General features: G+C 43.6%; 1 protein-coding gene across 7 annotated transcripts in view; it reads left to right on the top strand.

The window, feature by feature from the left end:
* The first annotated feature begins 5,724 nt into the window (after positions 1 to 5,724).
* clasp2 (cytoplasmic linker associated protein 2) overlaps positions 5,725 to 27,228 on the top strand; it is a 451,600-nt gene continuing 430,096 nt past the window's right edge. For all 7 annotated transcript variants that reach the window (XM_067981116.1, XM_067981105.1, XM_067981128.1 and 4 more), the window contains exon 1: positions 5,725 to 6,370. In XM_067981116.1, the coding sequence (XP_067837217.1) occupies positions 6,170 to 6,370 (201 nt within the window). In that variant the 5' untranslated portion in view covers positions 5,725 to 6,169. The remainder of the gene's footprint in view (positions 6,371 to 27,228) is intronic.

Below are 27,228 nucleotides of genomic sequence, written 5' to 3'. Positions count from 1 at the left end.
GATGGGGCAAAAGGAGGTGGATGCACAAAAGGCCAGCGATTTCAGGAGGGGTGTTTATAGGCCTGGAAGAGGTTACAGAGATAGGGAGAGGCAAGGCCATGAAGGGATGAAAACACGAGGATGAGATTTTAAATTTGAGGTGCTAGGGGACCAATGTAGGTCAGCAAGGACAGGGTGATGAGTGAAAGGGACTTAGTGCGGATAGGATACGGGCAGCAAAGTTTTGGATGAGCTGAAGTTTACGGAGGGTGGAGGATGGGAGGCTGGCCAATAGAGCATTGGAATAGCCGAGTCCAGAGGTGACAAAGGAATGGATGAGGGTTTCGGCAGCATATGGGCTGAGGCAGGGGATATTAAAGAGGTGGAAGAGGATATGGGATCAGAAAGTCAGCTCAGGGTCAAATAGGATACCCAAATTGCAAATAATCTGGTTCAGCCTGAGACAGTGGCTGAGAAGGGAGATGGAATCGATAGTAAAGATAAGGAGTTTGTGGTGAAGGCCGAAGATGATGGCTTTGGTCTTATCAATGGTTAGCCAGAGGAAATTGTAGCTTCATCATACTTGATGTTGGACAAGCAGCCTGCAGACACAGAGGTAATGGAGTGGTTGAGACAGGCGGTGCAGAAGTACAAGTAGAATCAAAGAATCATGGAAAAGTTACAGCACGGAAGGAGGCCATTTGGCCTATCGAGTCTGTGCTGGCTCTACGCAAGAGCAATCCAGCTAGTCCCACTCCCAACACTGTTATCAGCCTACATGTGGAAGCTGATCCTATGTCTGCGGATGATGTCACCAAAGGGCAGTATGAAGATGAGGAAGAGTTTGGGGTCAAGGATAGGTCTTTGGGGGACACCAGAGGTAACAGTTAATGAAGCCAGGAAGAGAAACCACTGCTGGAGATGCTGTGGCTATGATCGGATTGTTAAGAGTGGAACCAAGTAAGGGCAGTCCCACCGGGCTAGATGACGGAGAAGAAGCATTGGAGGGGGATGGTGTGGGGTGATTGTGACAAAGGCTGCTGAGAATGAAGGAGGCAATGAGTAATAATGCATCAGAGTCACAGTCACAGAGGATGTAATTTGTGACTCTAGTCAAGGCTGTTTCAGTGCTGTGGCAGAGGCAAAAATCTGATTGGGGAAATTCAAAATTGAAGTTACGGGAAAGATGGGGATTGGTTTGGGAGGCAACAAGAACTTTGGAGAAGAAAGGGAGATTGGAGATGGGTTGGTTTTTGCAAGGCCAAAGAGGTCAAGGATTTTTTTTTTTGATGAGGAGAGTGATTAAGGTAGATTTTGAAAGGAAGCAAGACAGAACCTCAGGAGAAGGAACTTTTTACAATGTCAGCTAGTATTGGAGCCTGGAAGGGAAGTTGGGTGGTCAGCAGTTTAGTGGGAATAGGATCAAGGGAAAAAGGAAGTGGGCCACATAGACAGATGAGCTTGGGATGACATGAGGGAAGATGGGAGAGAAACCGGGACATTCAGGAAACCACAATCTGGCTGAGAAAGTTTCATTTCCAGCATGCAGCATTGTTTCCCAGGATAAAGCATATTACCCAATAGTAATATTGATAGAATTCTGTTAAACTTCATTAAGTACGTGTACCTTGTTTCAAGGTAAAACTTCATGGTATATAGCATAATCATGGTAAAAATACAATTTTATTACGGTACTTCTACCTGTTAATGACAAGGGTAGCATGTGAAGGTCAACAAAGGATGCAAACTTTCAGTGGATGAGACAGGTAGTGACAGAATTTCCTGAGATACCAAACTCAGATCTGTACAATAATAACTGAGTTAACAGCAGTCAAAATGGATTCAGAAAGGAAGATCCAGTCTTGACTTTTTTGAGAAAGTGGCATCCCAACTGGTCTGTGGTAAACCCTATTACATGTTCTACTGGAATTCAAGAAGGTATTTGACAAAGTTCCACACGAAGGTGTGTATGGGTAACAACTTGGTCAAATGGTAGAATACAATGGGTACTTGTTCTAGGCTTGTTTTGTCAGGATGTGGTGGTGGGGGTGGGGGGGGAGTTCTGAATGAGGTACACCAATGTCAGGACCTTGTCCTATGTTTCTATAACGATAGGTTTGTTGGTTAAGGGTATCAAGGGTTGCGGATCAAAGGCGGGTAAATGCAGTTGAGGTACAGATCAGCCACAATCTGATTGAATGGCAGAACAGGCTTGAGGGGCTGTATGACCACTACTGTTTCTAATTTACATCAATGACTTGGACTTTGAAACCCAATGCAAATTAGTCAAATTTTCAGATTATAGCAAACTAGGAGGGGCAGTGGAGGAGGCACTCAGAAATTCCAGAATGTGTTGGACAAAGTTGAAAGGTGGAAAGAACAAAGGCAGATGAAATTCAATACAAACAAATGTAAAGTATTATACATTGGAAGGAACAAAGGGCATCACATGTACTTCATGAATGGTGTTGAAATAGAAAAGGATAAAGTTGAAAAAGACCTAGGATTCTCAGTAAACTTGATGCTTAACATATCCAACCAATGCAGAGCAGCAATCAAGAAAGTCAATAGAATGTTAAACTATATAGCCAAACAATAGAATACAAGTCAGAGGAAGTCATCATCAAATTTTAAAATGTCTGGTCAGGCCGCACCTTGATGACTGTGTCCACTTCAGGTCACTGAGACACAAGGAAGACATTCAAGCATTGGAGGCAGTGCAAAGAGCTATGAGGTTGATCCCCAGTCTTAGAGATTTGAGTAATGAGGAAAGTCTGGAGAAACCTGGGCTTTGAAAGATGATACCATAGAAGTATGTAAGATTGTAAATGGTACAGAAAAGGTAAATCCAGATAATTGCTTTAAAGTAAATTGCGAGAATAGGGCAAAGGCTCACAGGTTCAAGCTAGTAATGGGCAAATTTAGGATTGATATCAGGGCATTTTTCTTCACACAAAGAAGTGATGAACATATGGAATGAACTTCTGGAATCAATAGTGAAGGTGAAAGTTTTCATCCTGGGAACATTTAAGAACCAACTGGATGATGTAATAGGGGACTTTAGGGTCATTCTAAACGGATGAACTCAGATGGGCTGAGTGACCTTTTGCCAAAAATACAAACGTATAAGATAAAGTGTAAATGCTGGAAATCTGAAGTAGGAATGGAAAACGCGAGCAGTACATAGCTGGTCCATGAGCACCATGAAAAAAAGGGCAGCATTTCAGATGGACATACTTCATCAGAGGTGGCATTGGAAAGCACCTTTCTAGGTCTGATTGAAACTGGAAGGCAGGGGCGGGGGAAAGAGAGAGAGAATAATAGGTGAAAGATCAACAGTGCACACATGCTTCCTACTTATGGAAATAGACAACTGATGGGTTTTAAAGTCTGTAAATATAGATTTTTAAAAGTTTGAAGAAAGTAAAGTAGCATGTGAAGTTTCACCACTGGGAATCTATGGAGAGGTCTTGGATTGACATAAAATGTTGAGATGCAGCTGAAGAGATTTTGCGAACAAATCTATTACGTGGCACTTTATCTATGCCATTTGAAAGTCCATATACACAACATCAACTGGACTACCTTCATCAACCATTATTTGTCAGTAATGATTTGTCTTTAACAAATCCATGTTGGCTGTCATTTATTCACCCATGTGCTTCCAAGTGACAATTAATTTTGTCCCAGATTGTGGTCTCCAGAAGTTTCCCCACCACCGATATCAAGCTGACTGGCATGTAGTTACCAGGTTCATCCCTCTCCCCTTTTTTGAACAGCAATGTAACATTTGCAACCCTCCAGTCCTCTGGCACCACTCCCATGTCCAAGGAGGATTGAAAGATTATGTCCAGAGCCTCCGCTATTTCCACCCTTACTTCCCTCAGCAACCTAGGATGTATCCCACCTGGTGACATTTCTACTTTAAGCGCTGCCAACTTTTTAAGTACCTCCTCTTTATCTATTTTTATCCTATCCAATTTCTCCTCCTTTACAGTGACATTGGCAGCATCCTTTTCTTTTGTGAAGACCGATGCAAAGTACTGATTTAGTACCTCAGCGATGGCCTCTGCCACCACAAGAAGATTTCCTTTTTGGTTTCTAATCAGTCCCACCTTCCTTGGACTATCCTTTTACTCTTTATATGTTTATATCGATGACATAAGGATCAGTGGTAATTCCTGGACCAGGCTTTTGAAGATAGTACACTTTAGCATCAGATGACTGCATTTTGACAAGAAATTTATACCTGTTTTTGAATTTCATCTGATATGCAAATAAAAAGAAACAAAGACTACGTGTTGAAAATCTGAAATAAAAACAGACAATGTTGGAAACTCAACAACAACTTGCATTTATATAGCACGTTTAATATAATAAAACGTGCCAAGGTGCTTCACAGGAGCGTAATCAGATAGAAACCGACAACGAGCCAAAGAAAGAGACCTTAGGGCAGGTGACTAAAAGCTTGTTCGAAGATGTAGGTTTTAGGAATGTCTTACAGGAGAGAGAGAAATGGCGTGCAGAGAGGCTTAGGGGTGGAATTCCAGAGCACGAGGGTTCATTTATTGTGGGATAGAATTGAAAAGCAGAGAAGTTATGTTAAACTTGTATAGAACCTTGGTTAGACCACACTTGGGGTACTGTGCACAGTTCTGGTCTCCATATTATAAAAAGGATATAGAGGCACTAGAGAAGATGCAAAAAAGATTAACAAGGATGATACCAGAACTTATCAGGAAAGGCTGAATAGATTGGGGCTCTTTTCTCTAGAATTTTAAAATCGAGGCGTTGCTGGACCGGGAGTCAATGTAGGTCAGCAAGCACAGGGATGATACACATTACGTCTGTTAGTTGCTGAAAAAAGACAATGTTCCGGGTGTATACTCTTAATTAGCAAATATGGTCTCCAACACTATACAATTTTCTTCCCCGAACTTCCATTTTTTACGCTAATGATAAGCACACAAGTGAAACATGTTTAATGGGTTTGTTTTCATTTTAAAAAAATCAAATCTAGTTTATTCCCATGGTACATCTGTAGGGAAATGATTGAACCAGGAAACAACTGCCAGATTCTGGAGCTGACCTGAGCGGGTTGAATTCATGCAGTTAACACTCTATCCACATAACGACTTAAGAATCACTCATTAGGCGCCAGCATCTCTGACTTTGGATTAAACATGTCATTTTTTTAAAAACACAAACCAGCAATTGACAGTTCTGTTATTCAGAAGCTGGCCACGTAAATGCCACTGGATGAGAGCGGACACAAGGCAATAACCAGCGCGACCTTCGCTCTGGCCGGAGTGCGGGTGATATCTAGACTCATTCCCTGTGTACGGTTTCCATGGCCACAGAAGCAGATCGTGCGCCAGGCGCCGGATTGGTCCCTCGCACTCTGTCGTGTTCAGACGATGCCGAGAGTGTGTGTGTGTTTTTTTTTCTCTCTTACTTTCTGATGCTGATTCCAGTTTGATGTCGTGAATCACGAGTAAATTAAATAACTGCGAACGGTAGGAGTTTTCTCTTTGCTGCTGTTGTGCTGCCACGCTGTTTCGGAGGCAGTGTGTCAGACAGCTCTGCACCGCACAGGACCTCCTCTGCTCAGTTTATTTGTTTATTTTCAAACCGAGAGACGCCGCGAGCGCGAGCGCGAGCACGGCGGGAGGCGGTTGTTGCGTCAAAGCCCCTCCCTCCTCCCCCGCCACTCGGCGCGCGCGCACACACACCCCGACGCTGCGTGCGGCGAGTTAACAGGGCGGGTGGGCGGACTCGCTGCTGTCGGGGACGTCGGGGCTCGTCACTCGCCGGAGCGGCGCGTACTCACTCTGGTTTATTTATAATTCGTTTTACGGGCGAATTACTAAGTTGAAGGGAGAAAATTAAAAACAAAAGGGGATTGGATGAGCCTCGTGTGAGGAGGCGCTGCTGCGGCTCGAGTTGTTCACGGGAGGAGTGAGGAGGAGTCTGGAAGTAGTGAGGAGTAAAAGGCCTGGACCAGGGCGAAGGGCTGGCTACTTGACGGAGAACTGCAACAGGGCTGGCGGATAAAGGCAGCGGGGACCCGCGGATCCTCTCATTCCTTTTTAGGCTGCACGAGGTGGAAAGTGTCGCTGGAAGTTGAGGCAGGTGGTGGGGAGGAGGCTGTCCAGGGTAACTTTGTGAGACTCTCCCTGCCCCGGCAGACATGGAGTCCGAGTACAGCCTGGAGTACTTCTCGGAGCAGGTGGCGCAGAGGGATGTCAATCGGCGGCTACAGGTCGGCCAGGAGCTGATCGCTTACCTGAGCGACCCAAGGAGGTCCACGGACGTGGATCATGACCAGAAACGGGCACTGGACGGCATCGTGGATGAGCTAACGGGATGGGTGAACTCCAGCAACTTCAAGGTAAGGGGGAAGTGGAGCCCAGCAAGGCCGCTTAAGTGACCCCCTGCACCCGCCGAGTTTTACCAGTCATCCGCTCACCACCACCCCCCCCCCCCCCCCCCCAATATTAAGCTTCATGTGGTGCTGCAAGACCTCATATCCTCCAGGAGCTTTGCAACAGGATGCTGCCAAGGAACTAGGCTGTTATGGGACAGGCGTAACCAATGGCAGTAGGTGGGACCTTGTCTGGGAGTTGCCATGATTATCGAAATAGTTGTCCGCAAGGATGCATTTCGAAAACATGTGTGAGAATAGGAGGCTGAGATTTCCGGAAGCCAGTCGGAAGGATGCACGGGCGAGGCTCTGAAATGCTCCAAGGACCCGAGGCATCACCCACATCAGTTTGGGAGGGTGAACCGGTCAAGTGCCTCAGTTGAAATGTGCAAGATTTATTGATTCATTGATGTACTTGATGCAGTACCCAATGAGTTGCGAATTGCACGGTATCTGGGGTAGTGGACTCTCTTGGTGTCGATATCCCTGCTTTGCTGCAGGATTCAGTAACATGTAAAACGTTGCGCCGGCTTTGGTATAGTGGAATCTACAAATGTTTGTTTCCCTGCCGGGTATTTGCTGTATGTAGTATCTTGTGATCTGCAAAGTGTTAGACCGTGTCTGGAGTCGTGGAGTCTGCCAGTGTCTATACCTGTCGTGGCGTTAATGTTCGAAACTACACTACTTGGTTGCTTTTTAGCTACAATAGGGCTGATTTTGTTTCCATAGTTAGAAAATTCTAAAATGTGTAACTTAGAGTGAGTCCGAGTTTCTTTTTTTATTCTGGTGTGTATAGATGAAACACTTTATTGGCAGGTTCAGTGAACGGCCGTTGCAGATCAAAGTAGAGACTGTTGACAGTGTAGTGGAAGTTTTTGCAGGGTAACTCATTTCGTAACAGTGACGTCTGGGCGTGTCGATGAAAAATGATATCTTAGGGTCCAAATTTAGAACAAAGTGAGCAGCTAAACTGTAGTTGCAGAATCCAGCTCAGCATCTTGAGTCACTCAGATTTTGCTTTTCTTGGTACTCCATGTTTCGAGGTGGTGGTTAACAGCAAGCAACAGTTTGTATTTGACTATCGCCAAATTGATTTTTGAAATGGTCAATTTTAATATCCACCATAGAAGCGGAAATGTAGAATGTTTTCTTTCAACACTGGTCCTTCATATTGCTTTATATGTACTCTACCTAATATCTCAATATTTAATAGGCAAGTTAAGTACAAATTGGTGCTGTTTGCTGACTATTTCAAGTGTAACAAATTTTTTTTTCCAAAAAATATACTTTATTCATAAAATTTGCAGCAGTACATACAATACAGTTGTCATATCACTTTCCAAATGTACACAATACAGATTATACAATTTGCAGGTTACGTCAAGTACAGTTCAATGAACACATTGGACATAATTACAGTTCATGACACTCTAGGGTGTCTCATTGCATCATACTCAACACAGATTATTGCTTACAGATTCATTTCAGATTCATTACAGGTACATTACAGCAATTTGAATTTTACATTCTGCCCGAGGGGGTTTTTCCCTGATTGCAGCCCCTCGGTTTGCAATGGCGGGAAGGCTCTAAACGGTTGCCTTTCCCCACAGGGCCTTTGCGGCGGCCGCACCCATCCTCAGTGCGTCCCTCAGCACGTAGTCCTGGACCTTGGAATGTGCCAGTCTGCAACACTCGGTCGAGGACAGCTCCTTGTGCTGGAAGACCAGCAAGTTTCGGGCAGACCAAAGGGCGTCTTTCACCGAGTTGATGGTCTTCCAGCAGCAGCCGATGTCCGTCTCAGTGTGCGTCCCCGGGAACAGCCCGTAGAGCACAGAAACCTGTGTTACGGAACTGCTCGGGACGAACCTGGACAGATACCACTGCATCTCTCTCCAGACCTTCTTTGCAAAGGCACATTCCATAAGGAGATGGGTGACGGTCTCGTCTCCACCGCAGCCTCCTCTGGGACAGCGCGCGGTGGCGCTGAGAGTCCGGGAGTGCATGAAGGATCTGACGGGAAGGGCCCTTCTCACCACCAGCCAAGCTAGGTCTTGGTGCTTGTTTGAAAGCTCTGGCGATGAGGCGTTCTGCCAAATGACATTGACAGTCTGCTCGGGGAACCAACCGACAGGATCCACCATCTCCTTTTCCCGCAGGGTCTCGAGGACGTTACGTGCGGACCACTTGCTGATCGCCTTGTGGTCAAAGGTGTTTTCCTGCACAAACCTTTCCACGAAGGACAGGTGGGGCGGAACGGTCCAACTGGACGGAGCGTTCCGTGGCAGCGTGGCCAGGCCCATCCTTCTCAACACCGGGGACAGGTAGAACCTCAGCACGTAGTGACACTTTGTGTTTGCGTACTGAGGGTCTATGCACAGCTTGATGCAGCCGCACACAAAGGTGGCCATCAGGATGAGGGCCACGTTGGGCACGCCTTTCCCCCCTTTCTCTGGAGATTTGTACATCGTGACCCTGCGGACACGGTCCATTTTTGATCTCCAGACAAAGTGGAAGATGGCTCGGGTGACTGTCGCGGCGCAGGAGCGAGGTATGGGCCAGACCTGCGCCACGTACAGCAACACCGAGAGCACCTCGCACCTGATGACCAGGTTCTTGCCCACGATCGAGAATGTGTCATTGTAACAGATTGGTGCACAAGTTTTTTGTGATTTGAAGTGATTCTCTTGTTATAATCTGAAAATCTTTATAGTTGAACAGTTCATATTCTGTCTACTTGGCCAGTTTTGCACAAGTTGTATAACATTTTCATATTTAAAGTGAAACTGCATAAATAATTTGTGAGCCTTCAGTTTGTAATACTGTTGATGTGAAGATCTGGACACTAATTTGCTGTCCTTTTTGCAACTTGAAATAATTTGGCTATGTGGTACATCTTGTGCTCCAGTATGTTGTGCTATAGAGCAGTAGAATGCAGAACTGTCGATGACTTGTGACATGGCCATGTTCTCAATCTCCACCATGTCATCAGGGGATCTGTATCTGTCTTATGGTAAAGGTCTCCCATCAACCAGATGAAAGATGTTAGGGGAGATTGAAGGCAAAGTTGAACTGATAGGATTCTAGGAGGCTCTTGAAAGCAGAGAGAAAGGTTGCAAAGTAATTTGGCATTGGAAAAGATTTACACAGGGTATGGGCAGAATAGCTGGAAGATTTTTCTTTGGAGGGGCAGGGGTAGGTTGGGCAATATTATCTGGGTAGACTGAATTTTTTTGGAAATTAGGATCTTGAAATCTATTTGCTGCGACACAGGAAGAAAGCAGAACTGGATGAGGATGGGAAGTAATAGATGTGCTGGACTTTCTTCAGGAGAGGTCCTGGATTATGGCATTCTGGGTTAGCTGAATTTACATAGAAAATAGGAGCAAGAGTAGGCCATTCGGCCCTTTGGGCCTGCTCCGTCATTTAAAATTGCCACGGCTGATCATCTAACTCAATACCACTCAACACCACCTGCACGTTCCCTTCCAAGTCACACACCGTCCCGACTTGGAAATATATCGCCGTTCCTTCATGGTCGCTGGGTCAAAATCCTCGAACTCCCTTCCTAACAGCACTGTGGGAGAACCTTCACAACACGGACTGCAGCGGTTCAAGAAGGCGGCTCACCACCACCTTCTCGAGGGCAATTAGGGATGGGCAATAAATGCTGGCCTTGCCAGCGACGCCCACATCCCATGAACGAATTTTAAAAAAAAGTACCCTGTTCCTACTTTTTCCCCATATCCCTTGATCCCTTTAGCGTTAAGAAATATATTTATCTCCTTGAATACATCTAATGACTTGGTCTCCACTGCCTTCTGTAGTAGAGAATTTCACAGGTTCATCACCCTCTGAGTGAAGAAATTTCTCCTCATCTCAGTTCTAAAATGGCATATCCTGAGACTGTGACCCCTGGTTCTGGACTCCCCAACCATCGGGAACATCCTCCCTGCATCTGGTCTGTCTAGTCCTGTTAGAATTTTATATGTTTCGATGAGATCACCTCTCCGTCTTCTAAACTCACATGAATATAGGCCTAGTCGACCCAATCTCTCCTCATACGTCAGTCCTGCCATCCCAGGAATCAGTCTGGTAAACCTTTGTTGCACTCCATGGCAAGGACATCTTTCCTCAGATAAGGAGACCAAAACTGCACACAATACTCCAGATGTGGTCTCACCCAGTCCCTGTATAATTGCAGTAAGACATCCCGGCTCCTATACTCAAATCCTCTTGCAATGAAGGCCAACATACCATTTGCCTCCCTAACTGCTTGCTGCACCTGAGTGCTCGCTTTCAGCGACTGGTGTACAAGGACACCCAGGTCTCGTTGCACCTCCCCTTTTCCCAATCTATCACCATTCAGATAATCTGTCTTTCTGTTTTTACAACCAAAGTGGATAACCTCACATTTATCCACGTTATACTGCATCTGCCATGTTCTTGCCCACTCACCCAACTTGTCTAAATCACATTGGAGCCTCTTTGCATCCTCCTCACAGCTCACATTCCACCCCAGCTTTGTGTTGTCTGCGAACTTGGAAATGTTACATTTGGTTCCCTCATCCAAATCATTGATATATATTGTGAATAGCTGGGGCCCAAGCACTGATCCCTGCTGTACCCCACTAGTCACTGCCTGCCACCCGGAAAAAGACCCGTTTATTCCTACTCTCTGTTTCCTGTCTGTCAACCAATTCTCAATCCATGCCAGTATATTCCCCCCAATCCCATGTGCTTTAATTTTGCACACTAACCTCTCGTGTGGGATCTTATCAAAAGCCTTCTGAAAATCCAAATACACCACATCCACTGGTTCTCCCCTATCTATTCTACTAGTTACATCCTCAAAAAAAACTCCAGTAGATTTGTTAAGCAAGATTTCCCTTTCACAAAACCATGCTGACTTTGTCCAATCCTGTTAATGCCTTCCAAGTGTTCTGTTATCACATCTTTTATAATAGACTCTAGCATTTTCCCCACAACTGAAGTTAGGCTAACTGGTCTGTAATTCCCTGTTTTTCCTCTTCCTCCTTTTTTAAATAGTGTGGTTACATTTGCCACCCTCCAATCTGTAGGAACTGTTCCAGAGTTTATAGAATTTTGGAAGATGATCACCAATGCATCCGCTATTTCCAGGGCCCCTTCCCTCACTTTGTGAGGGGTGTAGATGGAAACTGACTCGGAGTTCATTTGAGAAATTCATCCTTTGGGTGATTGAAGTGTGGGGTATGGTTTCAGCAGTGGAGGTGGTGAGGTATTGGTGTAAGTGGGCAATGTTCTGCAAGTGGAAGAAGGTAGTTATGCCAACGGACTGAATAAATATGGGGTAGATAGCTCACACAAAGGTCAAACAAAAACCAAGGGTGCACACAACCAGGCTCAGTTTGTGTGAGCAGCCGAGATGGAATGGGTGGCAGAGGCATGGTGCTGTCGAGAACAAAACACAATTTTCTCCGTTTTACTGATATTGAAATGTATGAAGTTAACAACAGGTAGAAGTTGCACTTTCATAGCATTTTCACGGTATAAAATATCCCAGGAGTTTGACAGAGGAGGTTGCGGGCACCAAGCTAAAAGCAGGAGGGAATTTGGGGAGAAAGAAAGAAAGAATTTGCATATATAGCACGTTTCACTACCTCAGGACTTCCCAAAGCGCTTTACAACCAATAAAGTACTTTTGAAATGTAGTCACTGTTGTAATGTTGGAAACGCGGCAGCCAATTTGCGCACAACAAGGTCCCACAAACAGCAATGTGATAATGACCAGATAATCTATTCTGTTGAAGTTGGTTGAAGGATAAATATTGGTAGGACACTGGGAGAACTCCCCTGCTGTTCTTCAAATGGTACCATGGGATCTTTTACGTCCACCCGAGAGGGCAGAAGGGGCATCTGTTAACGTCTCATCCGAAAGTCGGCATCTCCGACGGTACAGCACAACTCAGTACTGCACTGAAGTGCCAGACTAGATTTTGTGCTCAAGTCTCTGAAGTGGGACTTGAACCTAAAACTTTCTGACTCAGCGACGCGAGTGCTACCATTGAACCAAGGCTAAAACATGTAGAAATGCATAAAGAGTTACTTGACCATGTTAATGTAGAAATGCATGAACAGTTACTTGACCATAGTAAAGAAGAAATGCATGATGGATATTTGACCAGTGTTAACTCCTTGGCTCCCATAATGGGGTAGCTACAGCGCACACACACACAAAAACACAATTGTGTAATTATGTTTAAGCCTTGGTATGTTGATAATTAAGTTGGCTGTGCAGGTGCTTGGTACTGTCTGCCCCCCCCCCCCCCCCCCCGCCCCCTACCCCGAGCGGATAAAGGTATTGCTGACTATAAAATATAATGAGAATACAGTTTCTTGAGAGGCCATGTGGCCTTGAGACTGACTTCAGCCCTACTGATAACCAGCTTTAGAATGTAGGGAGGATAGTGTTCTCGGGCCTACAAGGCCTACGTGCCAATATAGGAATGAGCTTTGGACGTCCAGAGGGGGCAGGCTCACTACTTGATTGACCAACTACCTGAACCAATAAAGAATGTACATGTACGCCCATATTCTATGACTGGTGGGCATTGCTAATTAAACTGTATTAAATGTAAACTGTTTCCTTTGTTCAGTGAAGAGGTTGTTCTGACCATTGTTCAGAATACAGCTTCCCTTGTATACAAGTCAATTAAAGTAAAACTTTTCCCTTTGTGATACTGGTCTGAGTGTGTTAGTACATTGGTATAGTGTTAAGTTTCGACACACAACTGATGCTATAGGTGAAGACTCATCTAGGAATTAATGTTGAATGGGCAGTTGGAAAATACAGCAGTAGCCCTTCAGTCAGTGGTCATGGGAAGAGATAGGATTGGGTGTCATAGACGTAAACAAATAACTTACTTTGAAGTTATCCTCGAGTCATAGAATGGTTACAGCACAGAAGAGGCCATTTGGCCCACCAAGCCCGGTCAGCTCTTTGTAAGAACAATCCAATTAGTCTCATTCACCCCGCTCTTTCCCCATAACCCTGCAATTTTTTTTCCTTCAACTATTATCCAATTCTTTTTTGAAAACAATGATTGAATCTGCTTCTACCACCCTTTCAGTCAGCACATTCCAGATCATAACTGCTTGCTACGTAAAAAGTTTCTCCTCGTGTTGCCTTTGGTTTTTTTGCCAGCCAACTTAAATCTGTGTCCTCTGGTTCTCGACCTTTTCACCAATGGGAGCAGCTTCTCTTTATTTACTTTATCTAAACCCTTCATGATTTTGAACATGACCATCAAATCTCCTCTTAACCTTCTCTGCTGTAAGGAGAACAACTCCAGTTTCTCCAATCTATCCATGTAATCGAAGTCCCTCATCGCTGGAACCATTCTAGTAAATTTTTTGAGCATCCTTTCTAAGCCCTCACATCCTTCCGAAAGTGCGGTGCCTAGAATTGGACACAATACTCCAGCTGTGTTTTATAAAGGTTCAACATAACTTCCTTGCTTTTGTAAGAACTGCTTTCTCAACCTATCCTGCCACTTCCAAAGATTTGTGCACATATAACCCCAGGTCTCTCTGTTCCTGCACCCCCCTTTAGAATTGTGCCATTTAGTTTATATTGCCTCTCCTCATTCTTCCTGCCAAAATGTATCACTTCGCACTTCTCTGCATTAAATTTCATCTGCCATGTGCCCGCCCATTCCACCAGCCTGTCTTATGTCCTCCTGAAATCAATTGCTATCCTCCTCACTGTTAACTACCCTTCCAAATTTTGTGTCATCTGCAGCTTTTGAAATTGTGACCTGTACCCCCCAGTCCAAGTCATTAATATATATCAAAAAAAGCAGCTGTGCTAGTACCGACCCCTGGGGAACACCACTGCATACCTTCCTCCGGTCCGAAAAACAACCGTTCACCACCACTCTGTTTCCCGTCACTTAACCAATTTCGTATCCATGCTGCCACTGGCCCATTTTATTTCATGGGCTTCAACTTTGCTGACAAGCCTATTATGTGGCACTTTATCAAAAGCCCTTTGAAAATCCATACACACAACATCAACTGAATTGCCCTCATCAACCCTCTGTTACCTCATCAAAAAAAAACTCAATCAAGTTAGTTAAACATAATTTGCTATTAACAATTCCATGCTGGCGTTCCTTTATTAATCCAACTTGTCCAACTGACTATTAATTTTGTCTCGGATTATCGTTTCTAAAAGCTTCCCCATCACCAAGGTTAAACTGACTGGCCCGTAGTTGCTGAGTTTATCCTTACACCCTTTTGCAATTCTCCAGTCCTCTGGTACCACCCCCATATCTAAGGAGGATTGGATGATTAGGGCGAGCACCTCTGCAATTTCCACCTGTACTTCCCTCAGCAACCTAGGATGCATCCTATCTGGACTGGATGACTTTTCTACTTGAAGTACAGCCAGCCTCTCTAGTACCCCCTGTTTATCAATTTTTAGCCTATCCACTATCTCAACTACCCCCTCTTTTACTGTGACTTTGGCAGCAGCATCATCTTCCTTGGTAAAGACAGATGCAAAGTACTCATTTAGTACCTCAGCTATGCCCTCTGCCTCCGTGCGTAGATCTCCTTTTTGGTCCCTAATCAACCCCATCCCTCTTCTTACTACCCTTTTACGATTTATATGCCTATACAAGACTTTTGGATTCCCTTTTATGTTAGCTGCCAGTCTATTTTCATTCTCCCTCGTAATTCCTTTTTCACTTCTCTGTACTTTCTATATTCAGCCTTGTTCTCACTTGTATTCTCAACCTGACATCTGTCATACGTCCCTCTTTTCTGCTTCATCTCTTTCGTCATCCAGGGAGCTCTGGTTGCCTTATCTTTTCCTCCTCGTGGGAATGTACCTCGACTGTACCCAAACCATCTCCTCTTCAAAGGTTGCCCATTGTTCGATAACAGCTTTGCCTGCCAATCTTTGATTCCAGTTTACTCAGGCCAGATCCATTCTCACCCCACTGAAATTGGCCCTTCTCCAGTTAAGTATTTTTACTCTAGGTTGCTCCTTGTCCTTTTCCATAACTAATCTATACTTTATGATACTATGATCACTGTTTCCAAAATGTTCCTGCACTGACACTTGCTCCACTTGACCCACTTCATTCCCTGAGCGAGATCCAGCAATGCCTCCTCCCTCGTTGGGCCGGAAACATACTAATCAAGAAAGTTCTCCTGAACATACTTCAGAAATTCCTCTCCCTCTTTGCCCTTTACACTATTACTATCCCAGTTCTCACACCTTTCTGTAATTTCCCTGCAAAGGTACTCCTCTATCTCCTTTCCACTAGTTGATGGCCTATAGAATACACCCAGTAGTCTAATAGCGCTTCTATTGTTTCTTAACTCTAGCCAAATAGATTTTGTCCTTGACCCTCAAGGACATCCTCTCTCTCCAGCACTGCAATATTCTCCTTAATCTATACTACCACTCCCCCACCCCCCAACTTTTTTTCCTTCCCTATCTTTTCTGAACATCTTGTATCCAGGAATATTTAGTACTGAATCCTGCCCTTTTTGAGCCAGGTCTCCGTGATCGCTACAACATCATATTCCCATGTGGCTATTTGCGCCTGCAGCTCACCAACCTTGTTTACCACGCTTTGTGCGTTTACATACACGTGCTCTAAGCCTATCTTCGACCTTCTCATATTCTATTAATACTGTACTGTTTCTTGCTCTAGTGCTATCTGTCTCTCCCAATCTTTTGTGCACCTTGTTTCTCCTTTCTAATGCGACATCCTGGTGCCCATCCCCCTGCCACGTTGGTTTAAATCCTCCTCCACAGAATTAGTGAACTTCCCCACAAGGCCATTGGTCCCAGCTCTGTTGAGGTGCAACCCATCCGTCTTGAACAGGTCCCTCCTGCCCCAGAACTGGTCCCGATGCCCCAAGAATCTGAAGCCCTCCCTCTTCCACCATGTCTCTCGCCATGCATTAACCTGCCTTATCTTCCTATTTCCGTACTCACTAGCGAGTGGCACTGGGAGTAATCCAGAGATTACTACCTTTTGAGGTCCTGCTTTTAAACTTCCTCAACTCGCTCCTGAAACTCTGACCGCAGGACTTCATCCCTTTTCTTTCCCATGTTGTTGGTACCCACATGGACCATGACTTCTGGCTGTTCCTCTTCCCCTGCCCTGCAGAATGTACTTCACCCTCTCAGTGACGTCCTTTACCCTGGCACCAGGGAGACAACACACCATGCGGGACTCACGTCGGTGGTCACAAATGCTTGTCTGTCCCCCTGACTATCTAATTCCCAATGACTACTGCATTTCTACACTTCACTGTGCTCCCCTGTGCAGTCCCTTGCCCCTTGGTGCCATGCTCAGGACTGCACTCCTTCGCAGTGTCGTCTCCCTCACTGGTATTCAGTGCTGAATACCGGTTTGAGAGTGGCACACCCCAGAAGATTCCTGCACTGCTTGCCTCTTCCTGCCCTTTCGGATGGCCACCCGCTTGCTATCCTGAACTCTCTGAGCCTGTGGGGTGACAACCTCGTGCTTACTGATCGTTTTGGATAGCATGTAGGATAGCAGCTTCAATATTGAACTTCTACTGGGCATTGAATGAAGTTACTTTTAGTGATGCTAACATTTCCGTGAATCTGGATTGATCAACCCCACTTCCCGGATTCTGATTTTTATTGTGGAACAGTACAGTGATGGGCCTTTGTGACCTGTTTTTTTTTTGTATGTACAGTAAATCATTTAAAACTGTTTCCAGCTAATTTGGCAGTCTTTTGGTTGTGATTAGCTTTCTTGCTTTCCTGGAAAAGCATGGTGGATTATCTGCTGTGGGCGTGGTGTGGGGCGGGGGTCACCTGGAGATTGAGTACTTGTGATGTGTGTTTTTCTGGAGCAAGTTTTTAAATTGTGGAACAGTTGTATGCAAAACAGTTTGTTCAAAGTGGGGAGAAAATTGACATTGTCGTACTGGATGTTTTGGTACTAATGTAACAAGACAGTGTGGCATGAATGCCAAATGTGTATTAAATTGCATTGTAAGAGTAGCAAAAATCTTTTCATGCAGTGCAAGAAAGATTGACATTTTATAGAAATCGTGATTTGTATAGCCCAAGGCATGGAGCACAAATCCCAGGAAGCGATAGCTTGTGCAAAGTACTGTTTTGAACCTACTTTTGAGTTTTATATACAGTCCTGGGTGGTGTAGCACTGGGTTGGCTGGCAGATGTCCTCGATTTAGAAGGATTACAAGGAAAGACAGCTTAATCTTATACAACATGTGAGATTAGCCACAGATCTACGAGAAAAGATTAAGCTCCTAACAAATAGGAGCAGGAGTAGGCCATACATATTATGAATGTTTACATTGTAAAAAAAAAAGGTGACTTAGAGGTGATGTTATTGTGATATTTAAGATCTTTAAAGGAACAGTTGAAGTGGAACCTAGAATGATCAATATGATGGGAAAAGGTGAATACACAGTTGAGATAATTTCTTTGTGCAGAGAGGGATAAATTGTGGAGTAACCTATCCTGAGAAGCAGTGGAAGTGGAGTGTGTTACACATTTTAAGACAGTAAGGAATACATTTTGATGAAGCTGTTCAGAGTATGAGAGATGAAGTGGGGAATAACCCTGTGACCATTGGGATCTAGCCCTATGGAGGGCAATAGCACTGAGGTCATATATTGTCTAATATTCTTAAAGAAATTGGGACACATTGGGGGAGAGGGAGTGGGGATTAGTTTGTGTGTCTGGTGATGTATTGTGGATAACCATGGTCTATTGGAACTTGGTTGATTGCCGTAGTGTGTCAAGGAGCCTAAACACCAGCACAGACCAGTTGGGCTGAATGGCCTGTTTATGTGCTGTAAATTCTATGTAATAATCTGATTCAAGAAGTTCCTGGATTACTTAGTCACCAAAATTTACTTGTCCATTTTCTGCTCCGCTTTCACCCCCGATCCCCTGCTGCCATCATTATGATCTGGAATTTGCTCTGAGCGGCGAACAAACAGCGCCTGCCGCTCGTTAGATTTTAAACTCACCCACAAACTGTCCACTGGCTTTCATGCGGCAACTTCCTGGAATTGGGAGCTGATAAAAGTGTAGCGTCCTCTATTGGGCATCTGAGCAGCGTCTGTTAATACAGAAGAAAAAGTCTGAGAGAGAAGATACGCCCACCAATTCAGCCAGGTTTTTATTTTCCCCACACAGGCCTCTTTAAATCCTTCCAGGACTCTTTCAGGTCATTTGGCTGAGAGTTTTTTTTAAACAGAGTTCATTCTTAACAGCTGAAAAGCTCCCTCCAGCTGAATCCTGGCTTCATTAATTATGCACAAAATTTAAATGGCGGCAAAACAGGCTCCTCACGTCGGTTCAAACAAGCCCAAAGTTTTTCTCTCTAGTGTAGTGGGTACTTACGACGTCCATGAAGCAACTTCACGCTCTTCCATTTGTTTGAATGGAGAGCCAGCTGGCGAGCTGTCCTGACCACGCATCTTTTGGAGGAGCAGGGCATCTCATAGAGCAACTTCCAGATTTTCGTGTTTGACTGCGCATGTGTGCTCGTCGGCAGTTGCTCTTCCATTTACCCTTAAATAACGATGAGTGCAATTCGGCTGTCCGATATTTTTGGAGCAAATTCTGGGCCAATATTTATTTCCTCTGAATTGCCAGTTTCTGCCCCTTTCATCCCCATCTGACCTGTTAAATACCATTTTTTGACCTAATGCTGGTCGACATGGTCAACCTCTGACCATTCCTTGGGCATCATTTACAATTTTTTCCTGATCCCCAAGTCCAATATAATCACCCCTCCCTTCTTAAATAGCCTATCCACAATTCCTCTGTCCTCTCTGACCACTGCGGCAACTCTCATTTCCCCATCCTCTCAAAGTGTTGTATGTGTCATTACCACCAGCTCGATGCCCACCTTTTCCACTGCTCCCTGTTCGCAAGTACATCCCATCTGTTTTTTGGTCCCATTCACAGCATTGGCAACACCTCGTCAAAGTCACCAATTGCATCCTGTGACTGTACCTGCGGACAAAACTAATCTTGTTGGATTCCTACACAAATCCCAACTCCTGCAGAATTCTGCTTCCAATCACTCACAAAAACAGACAACGTTGGAAACGTTGAGCAGGTCAGTCAGCATCTATGGACAGAACAAACAAGTTACTGGGACAGGAAGGAGCTGTACCTTTGGGATGGGCTCCACCTGAACCGCAATGGGACCAGTGTCCGAGTGGAAAGGATAAATAAGGCTGTCAAGAGGACTTCAACAAGTAAGGTGGGCAGAGGATCTGGGGAAGAGAACGTAAGTCTGAAGGAAAAAGAAATAAAAAATGAGGAGTAAAGGTCAGATCAAGTTAAGGAATAAGGGTAACATGAACGATCAGAACATAAGAAATAGGAGCAAGAGTAAGCCATACAGCCCCTCAAGCCTGCTGCACCTTTCAGTAAGATCATGGCTGATCATCTGTCTCAACTCCACTTTCCCGCCCTATCTCCGTATCCCTTGATTCCTTTGGTGTCCAAAAATCTATCGATTTCCGTCTTGAATATACTCAACGACTCAGCATTCACAGCCCTCTGGGCTAGAGAATTCCAAAGATTCAAAGCCCAACAAGAGAGGAATCACTGCTGGATCTAGTAATGGAAATGAACCAGAAAAAAAAAATGAGAAGTAAGCGTAGGGAAACATCTAGGCAATAGCGATCATAACATGATAAGGTTTAAATTAACGATTGACAAAGATCAAAGTAATAGATTCTAAAAAAAAAAGCTAATTTTGAGAGGCTAGGAGTGGAACTAGGGCAGGTAAACTGTAAGTAAATTTTGACAGGCAAAGAAATAGAGCAGTAGTGGGTGGTAATATTTGAAACGGTGATCAGTAGAGTTCAGGAGAAATGTATTCCTCTTAAAAAGCAACAAGCTAATCAATAATGAAACACCATACATGAATAAAGAGATAAGGGTAAAATTGAAACTGAAGAAAAAGGCATACCCTTAAGTACATAGACAATAAAGGAGAGGATGACAAAAGGGAATACGAAGAGGTTAGGAAAGAAGTAAAAAAAAAGCCAAGAAAAGAGGGACGATGGGATTAAATAATCAAGGAATATAAAATGGAATAGTAAAGTATTCTACAGACACATGAATAATAAAAGAAAAATCAGAATAGGGATAGGGCAACTAAGGGATGCACAAGATGAACCCACAGGTAACGACAGCAAAATGGCAGAAATATTGATTAGTTATTTTGCCTCCGTATTTACCAGGGAGACTAACAAGGTGGGCAGGACATTCGAAGAGGAGGCCGGAAAAGATATTAAAACATTTAAATAACAAGGGGGGAGATAATTGATAAACTAATCAAACTAAGGTTGCATCCACAAATATTAAAAAGTTAGGGAATAGATAGCAGAGGCACTATTACATATATAATGACTTGCTGGAGGACTGGCGGACAGCTAATGTTATTTCTCTATTTAAAAAGGAGATAGAACAAATCCAGGGAACAGTGGACCAGTTAGCTTAACATTGGTGGTAGGAAAGATAATGGAATCTTTACTCAAAGATGTAATAGAAAGACATCTAGAAACTGAAAATATAATAAAGAATAGACCGCATGGATTTCAGAAGGGAAAGCCAAATCCTTTGAAGAAGTAACAGAGTAGGCACGAGTAATACAGTAGATGTAATATATTTGGATATTCAAAAGGCCTTCGATAAGGTACCACATTATAGACTCATGGCTCAGGTCAGAACATGTGGAGTCGGGAAAGATAGCAAAATGGATAGCAATTGGTTACTCTGTAGAAAACAGAGAGTAGGGGTTTAAGGGTAGCTTCTCGGTCTGGCAAAAGGTGGGAAGTGTGTACCACAGGGATCGGTGCTGGGACCATTGTCGTTCACAATTTACGTTAACGATTTAGATTTGGGAATCGGAAGTACAATTTCAAAATTTGTGGATGACACCAAATTGGGGGGTATGATTAATACTGAAGAGGACTGTGACAAAATACATAAAGACATGAATAAACTTGCAGAATGAGTGTGTAATTGGCAAATGAATTTTAATATAGATCAGCGTGAGGTGGTGCATTTTGGTAGGAAGAATAAGGAGGCCACATACTACTGGGATAATAAGAGTCTAAATGGGATAGAGAAGCAAAGGGATCTGGGGTGCAGATGCACAAATCACTGAAAGTGACGCAGGTTAATAAAGCCGTAAAAAAAGGCAAATCAAGCATCAAAGTTCATTGCTATAAAGATAGAATTGAAAAGAAAAGAAGTTATGTTGAACTTGGACAGAACATTGGTTAGACCACACTTAGAGTATTGTGCACAGTTCTGCTCTTCATGTTAGAGGAAGGATGCAGAGGCATTGGTGAAGTTGCAAAAAAAGATTCACAAGGATAATACCATAACTGTGAGAGGATATCCTTATCAGGAAAGGCTGAATAGCCTGGGGCTCTTTTCTCTAGAAAAGAGAAGGCTGAGGGGTGACCTGATAGAGGTCTTTAAGATTATGACAGGGTAGACGTAGAGAAGATGTTTCCATTTGTGGGGGAGATCAAAACTAGATATAAAATAGTCACTAATAAATCCAATAGGGAATTAGGAAGAAACTTCTTTACCCAAGAAGTGGTAAGAACGTGGAACGTACTACCATAAGGAGTAGTTGAGGCAAATAGTATAGAAGCATTTAAGGGGAAGCTGGATAAGCACATGAGGGAGAAAGGAATAGAAGGGTATCCTGATAGGGTTAGATGAAGTAGGGAGGGAGGAGGCTCATGTGGAGCATAAATGTCAGCATAGATCAGTTGGGCCGAATGGCCTGTTTCAGTGCTGTAGTTTCGAAGTAACTCAAATGTTGATGTTTCAGATATCGATAGACCCATCATCACAACTGTATCCTTATTTTCCTTCACTATATCCACTGCTTCCCTTGGAAAGTGCCTTGGGACATTTTGTTACGTGAAAGGTACTGTATAACTTGTTATGAAATGAGTTAGAAGCAGAATTGGAATTCTGGTTCAAGTGGAGAATAAGCTTTTGAAGGAACAGAGTTTTTAGATGGCTTTTCCACTTCAAAGGGATCAGAATGGAATTTTAGTTTGTAAAATGTAAACTGTATTTCTGGCAATAAGAAGGGAAGCTAGTCCATGTGTGATGCTTTAGCTAACCTGTCTGAAATGACGCATTTCAGGATTAAAATTAAATTGCATTTGCTTAAAGAAACCACACTTGTACCACGATCTGAATCATATGGTATAGGTGGAGTCTCAATGGAGTTTCTTGTGTGGCTGTTGAGGTTTAAATATTAGATTCTGGGATGAGTCTGAAGAAACAGCCAAGATTGCATGATTTACCATGTTGCTGTCTTGTTACTTTGGATCTTTTAATGTAATGAAACTAAATTTGGTGTTAGTTCTTTGGTTAATGTACTTCAAAGTTGACTTGAAAAACTACAGAAGAATCCAAAAGTTGTTTTCATAACTTCTGTGTGCATTGGAAAAATACTGCTATTGGCTTGGAAGTTGAACTTCCGAGTTGCCAATCATCAAAACATGAATGAATTTAGTTTCTACCAAATTGTACATTGTTTCGTATAAATCTCCAATACAGTGGTACACCTGTGATCTAAAAAACTTTGGTTTGTATGGTCGGAAAATCTTAATTTTCTTTCTGTAACAAAGAGAGCGCATTTCTTGACCTCAGGACGTCCCAAACACTTCACAGCCAATGACTTACTTTGTGAAGTGCAATCACTTTCATAATGTGACAGCCAATTTGCGCACAGTAGACTCCCACAAACAGCAATGAGACAATCTCTTTTTTAATAGTCTATTTGTTTGAGATAATTGCTGGCTGGGACATCAGGAGAACTCCCATTCATTTCTTCAAATAATGCCTTGGGATCTTTTACTCCACCTGAGGGGACAGACTAGGCCTGGGTTTAACGTCTCATTAGGATCAAAATGTTTCATCTGCACAATGGTAGAGAAGATTGAGCTGAATATGGGCTATGTAATGTCTTAATGGTCACCAGCAGCATAGGGCAATACTTTTTCCCTACATTTCAAAGGGAGGATGTTTCATTTTCTTAAGTAGCTTCTTAAATTAGATTTTTAAAAACTGCTAAGTCGAAGTACTTCGTCATGTGTAGTGCCTGTGTTAAATGGGTGTTAGTTTGTAAATTAGTCTCTGTCATTCAAGATGTGGAGATGCAGGTGATGGACTGGGGTTGACAAATGTAAGGAATCTTACAACACCAGGTTATAGTCCAGCTGTTTTTTTTGAAAATCAACCGGGCCTCAACCGGGATCTTGGGTTCATGTCACGCTACACGTAATCCCACCAGCGAAAAAAAGTTATCAGTCTTTAATACAACGGGTCATTCTCTGTCTTTCTCTTCCTTTCGTATGTTTCTAACCTCTCTCTCTCTCTGTCTGTCTGTCTGTCTTTTGTTCTGGCCGTTTGTGTATTCGGTGGTCCTGCAGGTAACATCTCTCTGTCTGAACACTTTGATTGCCTTGACAACGGGCAGTTGGAAAGATTATCTGTAATCACCAGGTATTGTTCTCTGACTATAAATGCGGTAACCTTCCATGGAATCCGAATCCCACACTCACCTGACGAAGGAGAAAGCCTCCGAAAGCTTGTGATTTTCAAAAAAAACAGTTGGACTATAACCTGGTGTTGTAAGATTCCTTACATCTGTCATTCAATGTAGAATCAGAACTGTTGATGGGAATTTTGTTCGTAAGTGTGTCTTCATTGTTTAATTTTGATTGTTTTTATGCATACAAAACAACTGACATTAACCTGTTGTAACTGAAAACACTTGAAGCACCCAACCACTTCAGATCCCAAACAGTGAGGCGGAACATGATGCTGTGTTTTAATTTTATAAGAATCGGTTCGATGTTGCTTTGCTGCAATGACTGCCCTATTTTAAAAGTAATGGAAAAAAGAGAACTTGAGGATCTTTGTGTGCACCAGTTCTGTTTGAACTTGGAGATCTGCTCAGACACACAAACTCCCTAAGCATTTGAAGTGTATTTCCGATAAGAAACTGTAGTTTTGTGTTCCATGAAGTGATCTGGAAGAAGTATTTGGACTTTTTAAAAACTGGATAAGGCCTGAAGCCTGAAAAGGATCAATTAATCTTGCGGATTATACATTGCATTTATTATGCAGTATTGTATTTGTTTAATACACAACGACAACTACTTGCATTTGTATAGCACCTTTTAATGTAGTAAAGCGTCCCAATGTGCATCACAGGTATGTAATCAGCCAAAAATTGACAGTGCCAAAGATGATGATATTGGGCTTGGAACTGGGCCATGTAGCGCCCATTGTTTCGGCACTATGTGGTCTTCCGAAGTGCCAAGATGGCGTCTTGGCTGCGCACTCATGTTTCTGGCGTGATGTGCGCCGGACGCTATCTCAATATAGGTATTAGCGCATGCGCAAATACTGAACGCTGGCAGCATATAAAGTAAGGCAAAAATGGATACAATCAATGTGCAATGCTGATTTGAAGTGATCGACACCATTTTGGGACTTAACGCTCAACTTAGCGCACAGTCTTAACCACGACCATCTGATCATGTCTTAGAATGCTTGGAGGATCCCCACCAGCGCTATTTAAAGAGACAATGCAGGATTTGCAGGTTAGTGGCTGGATTATTGCTTCTGGCTGCCTATGCATTTGTAACTGTTTTTGGAGGTCTCCTATGCTTGAATACTAGATGCAGAGACATAGCCTAACATTTAGAGCCAGGACGTGCAGGAATGAAGTTAGGAAACACTTCAACAAGCAAAGGGTGGGAGAAGTTTGGAATGCTCTTCTGCAAAAGGCAGCTGATGCTAGCTCAATTGTGAATTCTAAATCTGAGATTGATAGTTTTCTGTGATCCAAGCGTATTAAGGGATATGAGGCTAAAGCGGGTATATGGAGTTAGGTCACAGATCAACCATGATCTCACTGAATGGCGGAAAAGGCTCGAGGGGCTAAATGCCGCCGCCGCCACTTGTTGCCTCCCGTTATTTGCCGTCTTCTCCCGCAAGAAAGCAGGACGTGTGTCTGGGTGATGTGCCTGTCATGATTGAATAGCTGCCAGTTTATATGGCCTGTGAGTTGTGTGTGTGTGGCTTGCAATAGTGTTAATGTGTAAGGGTGAGAGGAAGCATCTGATTGGAAGAGTTGAGTATTGATTGAAAGAGTTTGTTGGTATGAGGGTGTAGTACATGGAGCATTGGTGCAGTTGGTAGGAGATGCCACTTGACAGTTGACCTCACTCACCTTGACCACTCGTGTCAAAGCATGGAACTTCTTGCTGTACTGCACCCATGTTCGTGGTGTCCCCCGCTGCCTTTTGGACATATGCCTGGAGGGCTTCTTGCCCCCCTGTGGATATAAGATAGCCCTCTTTCTATCCACCTCTTGCATCAATACCTCTAGTGCATCATCAAAGAACCTTGGTGCACGCTCTCTCGCAGGCCTGGGACAAACTCAGATTGGCAAATTGGTGAGGTCCAGCGTGCAGATTGGAGGATGTGGGATTTAGTGTTGTGCAAGTTTTATTCAGTGTTTTGACATAACTCCTCAATTTATAAACATAGGGACGGGACCTGCATCTGTGTTTTAAGTGTGCGATGTCTGATCTCCGTGCAGATAGCAGATTGTTATTTTTAGCGAATAACAGGTACTGGCTATCTTTAAGAGATTTTAAGGGATAGTCTCCCTTTACGGGATTGGGGTTCCCCCTGCTAGTGGAAAGTGTGAATTTATTTCAATCATTGTGCAAGGCCTGAATTTCAACGCTGCTTAAAGGTAAGGACTGAGGCTGGACGAAGTTCTTGTCCTGCCTGCGCAAGTGCCATTGGGCGCAGGTTAATAGTGGATTGCGCTTCCCACGCCCAATAATAGGCCTTATCAAATTTTTCCCTCGTTGGGCCATAATTTGCTGTAGCAGGGCATCTAACGGCATCTGCCGTTGGTTAGACTTGCCCTTGAACGTTTAGATTTTTGCGTGATAAGTTGCTGGAAGTGCCAGCTGATAACGGCGCAGCGAGGGAAACGGCATTTGGGACCTGTGTATCTCCTTAACCAATCAGATTGAAGGATTGTGAAATAAACAGGAAGGACTGGGGAGGAAGTGTAAATTAAAGTGGGTGAACTCCATGTCAAATCAGGCACAAAGAGAAATACCGAGAGGGAAAAAAAGATTGGATTGAGAGAGAGGGGAAAAAAAAGACAAAAAGGAAAATTGTAAATATTTTAATTTAAAAATTTTTTTTTTTAAATCTCCAAGAACAATCAAAACCTGAAGGAATGAGACTCTAGACTTGTAATAGTTAATTTTCTCAATGTCAGAGGTTGATTGGCAGTAATTAACACTTATCATGTGGTTAAAAGGGTACTTAGACTTGAAATGATGACAACTTCCTTTGGCGAGTTTAGTTTGTATTTACCACACAAATACAGCAACTCCACATCATTCAAGGCATTTCAATGGCGAGGCAGACCGCGAGATTCTGTTTCCCAAAGTTAACGGCGGATCAGCGCAACTCAGACTGCAATCATAGTCATCAACAATTATCACTTAATTATCATTAAAAGGTTACTTGCGCTATTTACTAGACTTCACTTTCTGTGGCAAGTTTAATGGGCAATTAATGTGCAAATCCAGCAACCTCATGACACTCACGGGAGGTTAAGCGCGAGATGCAGTTTTTGTGAAGCTAACAGCGGAGTAATGCAAATCGTCCAGCAACTTGTGGTGATTCGCAATTCACAGGGTAGCTGTTC

Source organism: Heptranchias perlo, chromosome 3, assembly GCF_035084215.1.
Source record: "Heptranchias perlo isolate sHepPer1 chromosome 3, sHepPer1.hap1, whole genome shotgun sequence".
Classification (NCBI taxonomy): domain Eukaryota; kingdom Metazoa; phylum Chordata; class Chondrichthyes; order Hexanchiformes; family Hexanchidae; genus Heptranchias; species Heptranchias perlo.
This window is presented reverse-complemented; position numbering and strand designations above follow the sequence as displayed.